We start from the raw sequence: 10,363 nt of genomic DNA, 5'->3' as shown, positions 1-10,363 counted from the left end.
AGAGCAATAAGGTCTCCCCTGAGCCTCCTCTTCTCCAGGCTGAAGACACCAGCTGTGCTTGGCACCTCTGACAAGCTATGAGCAATGTGCTCAGTGTCTCCAGCGCCCAGGCGCAGGGGCAGGACAGCCACAGTGGCCTCTCACCCTGTCCAGGAGTGCTAGGGTCAGGCACAGCATGCCCAGGTCAGTCCCAGGTTTGCTCTACTCTGGCTGCCCAGTACTTTACTCTTAAGACCTGAAATCAAAGAACTTAAATCGGTAGCCAAACTAGTCCATTCATGAGAATGGGTAATGTTGTACATTGTGTATTTTCACAGGAGAGTTCAAGGATCAAAAGTAGTGTACATACCACAGCAATAAATACTGCTACCCATTCAATAAAATAAATAGGTAAAAGAAGCAGTGCATCCAAGAGTATCAAAATAAGAAATCTATAGCTGTAGACTGGTGAAAAACATATCCCACCACCTGAAATGCAGACAAGGGGATTGGTCAGCAAACTGCCAACTGTTGACTGGTCTCCTTTATCTCCATTTTCGCATATTTGTTTCTCCCCAAACTACTCCGATCCCTTAATTTCCCCACCTTTAGTTTCTCCCCTAAGCCTCTTCTAATAAGTCCCACACAATCCCAGCATACTCTTTCCTGCATCCCATAATGAGCGCTGCCTCCCAAGGCAGGGAACCCCTAGTCTGTGTGATGCCCCAGAGAGCTGCCCTTAGAGTTGCAGGGTCTCACCTGTCTGCGAGGCTTATGATCTCCTGAGTCAGCCCTGGGGAGGTCAGGGCAGGAGCTCATATTTCTGTGCTCTTCTGTGTGGGGGGGTTGAGCTTTTTATCACCTACCCTAATACAGGTCAGCTCAGATCAAGCTGCACAAAAAAATCATAACACTGCCAAACCACCACTCACTACTTTTAGCTCACCATTCTCCACGTGGTATGCGATGCTCACACAGGAAAAGAAGCAAGTGACAGAGGTGGTTGTGAAATGCTATTGGAAATCAGCACCAATACACTTTTTTGCTGTAACACTGCACTTTGCTAACCAGGGGAAGGGATTCAAACGTTATAAATCATCTGAGAGTGGTGTACAGAACAAAATAGATAGCAAAAGGGTCTAGCTATGTTTGTGCATGCCAAATATCCAGCTGAACGAAACAGTCTGCAACTACTCCAATAATCTTTTCCACCCACTTTCTTTAACCTCCTCCAGCTTCCAATCAATGGCTAACATGAAATAATACAAAAAAAGTCTGAAATACTTTACCAGCCTATCTTGAGTGCTCCCAGACAAATTAATAATGCAGTCACAAATCAAAATTAAAATGTTTCAGCTGTGATATTTGTTTTCATTAGATACATTTAAGTTCCATTTTTGCCTGTCTCCTCTACAAGATTAAAAATTGCAAACATTTGTGATCAAATTTTCCTAACCCCTCTGTGCCTTTATAGTTTCAGCATATGGCATCTCAAAGTTATCAGTACACTGTAGATCGCAGTATCACAGTATCACCAAGGTTGGAAGAGACCTCACAGATCATCAAGTCCAACCCTTTACCACAGAGCTCAAGGCTAGACCATGGCACCAAGTGCCACGTCCAATCTTGCCTTGAACAGCTCCAGGGACAGCAACTCCACCACCTCCCCAGGCAGCCCATTCCAGTGTCCAATGACTCTCTCAGTGAAGAACTTTCTCCTCACCTCAAGCCTAAATTTCCCCTGACGTAGCCTGAGGCTGTGTCCTCTTGTTCTGGCGCTGGCCACCTGAGAGAAGAGAGCAACCTCCCCCTGGCCACAACCACCCCTCAGGTAGTTGTAGACAGCAATAAGGTCACCCCTGAGCCTCCTCCTCTCCAGGCTAGACAACCCCAGCTCCCTCAGCCTCTCCTGGTAGGGCTGTGCTCAAGGCCTCTCCCCAGCCTTGTCGCCCTTCTCTGGACACGCTCAAGCATCTCAATGTCCTTCCTAAAATGGGGGGCCCAGAACTGAACCAGGTTGTCAATTCTGTCTGGAGTCAGAGAATCATAGAATCAACCAGGTTGGAAAAGACCTCCAAGATCATCCAGTCCAACCTAGCACCCAGCCTTAGCCAGTCAACTAGACCATGGCACTAAGTGCCTCATCCAGTCTTTTCTTGAACACCTCTGAATACATGGCAGGCAGATAGAATGCTGGTCTCCTTTCCAGTTAGGTTCATTATGTATTTTTCAATCTGAAATTTGACTTAAAGGTTAGAAATATTTTACAGGCTTATTTTCTTTACAGCTCCATACACAGAATTCCTTTACAAGCCAAGGAGAATCCAACACGAAACGAAGGCCTTCTAGATTGGCTCTCCAGCAGATGCCAGAAGATTTACATATGTAACTTCTGTAAGTATCCAGAACAATCAATTATTAATTTTACATCTACAGTGCTTATTTTCCCTAACATCCTGAGAACCACAAAGAAAAAAAACATTAAACTTTAAACAATGCAACAGAAAATACAGATAAAAACAGTCACATAAATAATTAAGGCAAAATCTGAGATGCAGTAGAAAACCTTTTTCTACAAAGTATTGTTCCCCCCCAGCTAATAAATAGAAGTTTAGTGAGAAAATTTACGCTCACCAGTAAGGATGCATTTCAGATTTGCTCAATGAAGAGTCATAGTATATGCAGTGCATCTCATTATCACTGAATGACAGGTACAAAACTGACAATTGATATACCTTCACTATGTCTCAATCAAATGTAGAGATGAAAGGGGAATTTGAAAGGATGCTTTAACCTCCCCCCACCAGCTCACCCACTTTTCTGTCTACTCAATTACCTAAAAAAGGGCGATCTTTCCCCCCCCCCCCCCGTTTTAGCACCTCATCATCTTTTCCTGATTTCTCTTCCTTTACACACTGCAGTAGTATTATGATGACAGAAAATACTTGATGCAATTTTGGACAATTCTCTTTTGTTTATTATTTCAGTGATAAACTACAGTAATTTCCTAATATGTTTTCCTCCCCCCATTATTCACCTCTTCCTTTCTTCTACTGACACTACATACATAGAATCATAGAATCAGCCAGGTTGGAAGAGACCTCCAAGATCATCCAGTCCAACCTATATCACCCAGCCCTATTCAGTTAACTAGACCATGGCACTAAGTGCCTCATCCAGTCTTTTCTTGAACACCTCCAGGGACGGTGACTCCACCACCTCCCTGGGCAGCCCATTCCCTGTTATGGAATTTTGTTGTTTTCTGTCCATGCTATACAGAACTCCAGGTTCTGTATAAGTAAATACCAAATAATTGTATTTGGTGTAAAGATCACACTAAATGTATTTCTAAGCTTTTGCCATTCAACTGTCAGAACACTTTCAAAGGGCTTTACACTGGAAGAATTAGGCATTAGGAAGAAAATCTTCACCATAAGGTAGATGAGACACTGGAACAAACTGCCCAGAGTTGTGAGGGCTCCAACCCTGAAAGAGTTCAAATCCAGGTGGGATGAAGCCTTAAATATCCTGGCCTAGTAAGTATCCCTCCCTGTAGCAGGGGGGTTGAAACTAGATGATCTTTAAGGTCCTTTCCAACCCAAATCATTCTATGATTATATGATAATGCTGTACTCTCATCACATTCATGAGCTTGTTAGCAGCTACTTATGTGTATCAACAAAACAGTGCATTGAGCAGAATAAACAATGACATCTTTGGTCACGGAACAAAGGTCCTAAATTGCCAGATCTAAGGAGTAATACAAGTGTTCAAATAGCTATTTGAATATATGCCACTCCATTACTTAGGACAGAAGAATAAAGATATAAATTCTGACCAAGCTGACTATGGTGGCACATCTTAATGAGCCTGGTCACACTACACATACTATGTAAAAAGTCATTCTACCTTTGTAAGGAAGTAACACACTTGATTTTCATATACCCTGCAGGATTTCCAAATAAATAAATAAACACCTCTGCTGACCAGAGATAGAAGAACATTTTGCTGAGAATGGCAGTTGTCTAAATCCCAGGCAAACACAGCTACACACCAAGATCATCTTGACTGATCATGACCGGTGCAAAAAGATCAGTCACTAAGGTATGCAAAATCTAGTAGCAGTAGACCAAAACCAATTCCTTGAATTCTATTTGAAAACTGTTATATAGTACAATATCTAAATCAGGAAACCTTGCATAAAACAGAAGTGCCTTCTGTCTTGTCACCTCTAGCAGAATGCAAGGAACGTTTAATATGGAGATTAAAAAAACACAGCTAATTACAATAATGAAGCATAGGATCTCTATCTCCTTGTGAGCAGTGCACCTGAAAGAAATATTCCTTTTCTCTTGGTTTGGGAGTGTAAGTGGGTACTCTTGGGCATTGTTGATATGTGCTTTTCTTGAACAGAGATACTTTGTGACAGAAGTAGCTTAGAACCTGATTTATGAAAACTTAAGTGTAAAAGTAGGCAAGTATTATGGCACCTTTCCCCTCCAGCTATTTCCATCACTTTATTTTCTTACTGCATTTTTGTTTGGGTTGCATCATACTTGGCCTCCATACTACAGCTGTATCCTGTACTGTGAATATGTAGCAAGTAACATCAGGGCACAGCAGCATCCTAACATCTGTGGAACGATCTCAATCTCACTCTCATCCAAACTTCAGTATCTGTTTCACACTAGTAAAACGGTTCTACTGTAAGCAAACAAGAGGTAAGTGTGAAGTGCCACATACCTTGTGACCTCCAATAAATGGCTCTGATAGATATTGAAAAGCATAGTGAGAAACCACAAGTTTGGGAAGCTCTTTTGTTTCCAAGGTTAAGAGAAGAATGTTAGGGCTCACCCTAGCAGACAGCCAAGCAGTTCAGGGTCATATTTAGGTTTAACAGTCATACTTGGGCTTACAAGCAGATGGGCCAAGATAGGGAATGCAGAAAAATCTACATTCTGCATTAGATCAAAGCATTTAAAATAATTGTGATATTAGCAAATGAGATTTATATTCTAAGTCAAATACACATTTTAAAATATCACTGTCTGTATGCTTTACACATGCCTACATAATACTGCCTGTGCTTGCAAGCATTGTGTATCACATTACTCACAGTGTTACTTGTCACGGAAGACCCACTGCATTTTTTTAGAGTAAAGCAATTAGTCTATCTACAATTAGAATAGAAGTTACCCAGGGGTGAAACGTAGGAGTTATTTAACAAAATACAGCTACCTTACCCAAAAGTACATGACAGAGAATGAATAACAACAAATGCACTTGAAAATGTAGGAGGAATTTGCAATGTAATTATCAAAGCTTAGATCTGATCTGCCTTGGCAAAGTGAATGGGGAATTGTGAAGGGGGGGAATGTGAATACCAATATTAATACCTAATTCCATAGAGCTATTCTAGTGCATTTATTTCTTGGAAGTATTCTGAGGCAAGAGTGCCTGCTTAGAGATACTATCACTAAGGCATCACAGCACAGTTTGTCATTGGAAGCATTCAACAACAGGACGGATGAGCACCGTAACTTTCATGTCTCTGATATATGTTTTCTGCTAGCAATGCAGATATTCATGTGCTTGACAGGTCAGGCATTAAAGTATCTGACCATTTCTGATTTCAGCATATTTTAAAAATCTTGAGGGCATTTAATCATAGTGATTGACTTAATGGTCCTTGCCAAGCCACTTTTCATCCTTGACTAGAACCCAAAATGATCAATAAGCTTGACCATGCCAAAAGAGGAGAAAATGAGAGAAAGAATGAGAAAGGAGAAAGGGGGTGGGGGGAAGAGGGCAAGAAAGAGCACAGGAGAGAAAGGGAGAAAAAAAAACAGAGAGGAAATTTAAAAGAATGAGAGAGCACTAGAAGGAAAGAGAAAGGAGGCAAGGGAAGGAGGAATGGAAAGGGGAAAGGAAGACAAGACTAAGAGAGGATGAAGACACTCTATGAATACAAAGCACATAGCATTACCTACAGCTTGAGTCCAGAATCACTGAAAAGACTGGCCTGCTAGTGCTTAGCAAGAAAACACAACAAAAATGCAACATCACAGTGTTTGAGGGCTGGGCTGAGCTGATACTCTATGAAGAAATTAAAAACAATCCATAGCACTAATGGTATCAAATGTACCTAAAATTTGCCTTAGTAGCTAAAGTACTATTTTTAGAATGCATCTAAATTACTTGAAAACTTAAGAGTGTTTAAAAATCAGTAGGAATTCATCCTTGGGCATCCCTTTTTTAACTGTAAGCACTTCTTCACTCATGTTTAATATCTATCTGATGAGCCAAAATTTCATTTCCAGAAGTAATACAGGTAACTCATAGTGTAAATCTTATTGGATGTCAGACATGACTTCTAACAGCACTAAAAGTTAGGTATTGAAGTACTGAGCAATGCTATGCATGAGTTAGAAATAGCAACAATAAGAAGTCTAGGTCTTCAGCATCTATATCTTATCCTCTATAACTGATAAAGTATTTACCCCAAGGAGATTTGAGTTCCAGAGCTGGAAAGCATTCTTGGGGGAACAAAGGCAGAACTTTAATACAAGCACACACACACAAAAGCTAGTACTAGAAGTTAGGCTATCGGTGCTATGCCAAAAGCACAGGGCTATGGGAGACTTTTGAATTGCTCTTGAAAAAGATTCCAGTTACATGCATACATATGTGCATAAGAATACAGTAAATAGAGATACCCTGGAATACTTTTTAAAGAATACAGCAAGCAGGTTCTGAACAGTGATTTTCACCCATCTCGAATGACCTAAAACAGGAACCAATGAAATTCGGTCCAAGATTGATCTTAATGTGGCACTGCCCCTTAACACCAGTGCAGAGGTTGTACTACTTCTAAGATCACACTCTTGAACCACTGCAGAGGAAGTAAATAGCCCACCAAGCTTCAGTTACAACAATCACACTGAAAGACTTCTAAATCTGCAAGTAGAGGGCTGTAGACAGTACAGAAGGCTATGAAATATATACCTTTGCTTCTCCACATTAAACAAACCTGTATAGATCCAAAGGGGATGGTTAGTGCCAGCACTGCAGCTATTCTTTACTCATGCTAGATATAGGCAGTCTTATATCCAGAGAGATGACTTCAGTCAAAGTCTGCAGGGCCACACTGTGCTAAAAACACTGTTGCCAAAATAGGGCATAGTTGTAAGTGAAGGTGGAAGGCCCATACTACTCAACCCCACACCTGGAGAGGAGCAGACTCATGGGCCACAGAACATTCCTCTTTTGCACTGTGCTTTGGGAGTAAAAGACGAAGCATTACCAGTCCAGATGTCTTCAGTATTATTTTCTATGATGTTTTGGTACTGCTGCATATATATATATATGTATATCTGTATATATATACGTACACATATAAAAATATGTGTGTGTGCAGAATTTATATGTATATAAGTATTCTTTCAAATTCATATATTTGAAACCTAAACATACATAAAGCCTCTCATTACATCCATGTCCCAGATGAAAATAGGTCCCAACCAAGCCTCCTTTCCACAAGTGTACTCAATGCATATACAAAACCCACACACACTGCTCAACGTAAGGAAATGCATACCCCTGTGCAGGCAGACATGCAAAGATTTTTCATGACTGCCTGCCAACACTTCCCAGCACACACTCCTATGCATTGGACTTCATTTTATACCCACACACTCACACGCATGCACATTTTCAGATGCATAAAATGCACACCCACATTAAAAACATACAAACGCAAACGACCACACACAGAGTGTGCAAACACAGGCACAGAGGCTGACATCTGTAAGAACCTATGTACACGCACACATATGCACACAGGAGTCACACACACATGCACAAAACCAGATCTGTGCACTCATACACAGACACATGCACGTACAACAAACATGTGCATGCACACACCCATCTGCACTCCCATGCACAAAATCACACAAGCAGGCATGCACGAACATGTTGCGTGTGCTAACATACACACACACGGCACATGTGCACTCGCGTTCAACGTGACAGCACACGCATGCACACGTACTCCCACACATGTGTACACGTGTGCAAGCACTGGTACAAACACGCACCCCAAACACAGCCCTCCCAAAACGCCCGGCGCGGACACGAGTGGGGCCCCACAACGCTACTCGCACCGTCGGGATCGTGGCACGTGTACACTCATGTACACGCACACGCCCCCATACACACACCCCCACGGAAAGAACTCCTCCGCACACCCACACACATGCATGCCCCTGCACGGCAGGCGTTGCCTGCCCGCACCCTCCGCACGCTACCCGTCAGGGAAGCAACCGCCGCCCCGCGCACCTTGCGCGGCAGTTGCGACAAACAGAAGCAGGAAGGCTAAAGCGCGGGTTCTGAGCCAAACAAGACAAGGCGGGTGACGGCTCCCGCAGTCCCCTTTCCCCCGCAGCCAGGGCTCCCATCGCGCAGCACCACTCAGCACCTTTCAGCCCCGCGCAACGGCGCGGTGCTAGCGCCTCGGTAGCGTGGCCGCTAGGTGGCGCCAGCGCTCTTTCTGGTGGAGCCGCAGCTGCACCGCCCCCTCCCGGCCCGGCTCGGCTCGGCTCGGCTCGGCCCGCCGGGAGCAGCCGCCCCGCCCGCGCCGCCGGCTGCGCGGATACTGCGCTGTGCGATGCGCTGCGCGGAACTGTCTTCCGTGCTTCCCCGCGACAAAGAGCCGCCGCAGCTGCGGGCACGGTTGTGGCCACGGTCTGGAGGAGCGGGGCTGTGGCCGCCTAGCTCCTGCCTGCCGCTTCCCTGCGCCCGCGGAGACCGGCCTGTAATTAGCCATTAGCCTCCAAATCCCCTCGGAGACGCTTATGCCGCCGTGCGATATGTATGCCCGCGGGCGCGTGTGTGAGTGTGCCGGTGTTGGCAACGGCAGCCCCTGAGCATCGCACGTGAATTCCTAATACCAAGGGACTGATTGTTTTTGCGGGTAGCGGAGGATGGGTGATCCCCGCCGTATTCGCTGCCCGAGGCTGCTCTGGGAGGCTGTGGAGACCTCGCCACTGTATTATTTCTCGAGCCATTTTCCTAGGCAGAATTGATCCCTACTGGGGGAAACGGGGGCGGAGGGGAGAATCTCAATTGCAAATACTGTTTGGAGTTTATTAGAGAGAGTGTCTGAGCTTTAAGATGCTCTGTCGTGTCTCCTGGTGGATGCTGTAACGAAACAGGATTGTGCTGGGTTTCAGTTGTGCAGGGACTTGGGGTAGCTGGGGGGTGGGGGGAAGGAAAAGACACGATCGAGAGTAGCTGAGACTTTGTGCCCCCGTTGGAGAGATGGTTGAGTCCTCGTCAAGGTTGCTGTGGTATCCCAGAAACACCATTCACTCCGAGCTGTGACCGCACACCATCAACAGCAACAACTCCGCTGCGCCTGGCCAAGGAATAGGAATTGGGAGCTCTCAAGAATAATATGAAAGGGTTCTGCAGAGGGGAAATCCGTGCAAAGGAATCGAAATTAGCAGACTTTTGGGAAAGGGAATGTACTAAATGTGGCCGGCTGGACTTCATCCTGGTGAAGAAAATGGAGATTAAAAGTGGATTTACATTTTGGAACCTCGTCTTTTTATTGATGGTTTCGTGTGTGAAAGGTAGGGTAGTATTCGAGGGGATATATATTTTAGGGGTCCGTTTGCTTTTTGGTCAGGGCGTTGCAAGCTCTCACCTTATACCAAGATGCATTTCAAATATATATTTATCTCTTATTTTATATTTTACCTTGAGTACTTTACAATGGAAAGATATAAATGATCGCTGAAGCGGGGAGGAAAGAAGGAGTTGATTCAGAGCTGCCTTCGGAAATAGGAAATGTATTTGCTTGCCAGGCTTGGCGTTCAATGCAGTGACTGAGCTGGGGCTCAATAAATATTCTTGCAGTATGCTCAAACGGAGACGTGAGTTGGTTCATATAGCTTCTAACTAGGATATATTCAAGCAAATCCCACTGGGTGACTCTTTTCTAAGGTGATGATGAGGGTAGTGTATGTGTGTGGGATTACCTGCATTTCTGGTTTTCGGTCGAGCATCGGGCGTTTTGCGGGAATGCCTGTATCGATGCACTTATTAGTTTAACCCGTTGCGTGGGGAAAGTTACAGAGGAGCCCAGCGTGCGTGTAGCCGTCTCACAGCCCGAAATGCTTCACATTCCGCTGTCTGTATGCATGCAGGGCTCCCTGCCTTTCGAAGGGTACCTGAGCAATTCAGCCTTGAAGTCATGGTCTGCAGCTGGGTGCAAAGACCGACACCTTTTCTCTGCCTTCCTTTGATCCCTTTTACCTGATGTATAATCGAGGTTTGGGGGGTGGAGGGGTAGCGGGGAGTGGGCTTGTCTCTTTTGCTT

The 10,363-nt window shown here is 44.4% G+C and overlaps 1 protein-coding gene across 1 annotated transcript in view; it reads left to right on the top strand.

The window, feature by feature from the left end:
- The first annotated feature begins 9,176 nt into the window (after positions 1-9,176).
- The window catches only part of CSMD3 (CUB and Sushi multiple domains 3), a 483,827-nt gene continuing 482,640 nt past the window's right edge, over positions 9,177-10,363 (top strand). The window contains exon 1 of the mRNA XM_064154172.1: positions 9,177-9,614. Within this exon, the coding sequence (XP_064010242.1) occupies positions 9,437-9,614 (178 nt within the window). The 5' untranslated portion in view covers positions 9,177-9,436. The remainder of the gene's footprint in view (positions 9,615-10,363) is intronic.

Source organism: Pogoniulus pusillus, chromosome 14 (genome assembly GCF_015220805.1).
Source record: "Pogoniulus pusillus isolate bPogPus1 chromosome 14, bPogPus1.pri, whole genome shotgun sequence".
Lineage (NCBI taxonomy): Eukaryota > Metazoa > Chordata > Aves > Piciformes > Lybiidae > Pogoniulus > Pogoniulus pusillus.
This window is presented reverse-complemented; position numbering and strand designations above follow the sequence as displayed.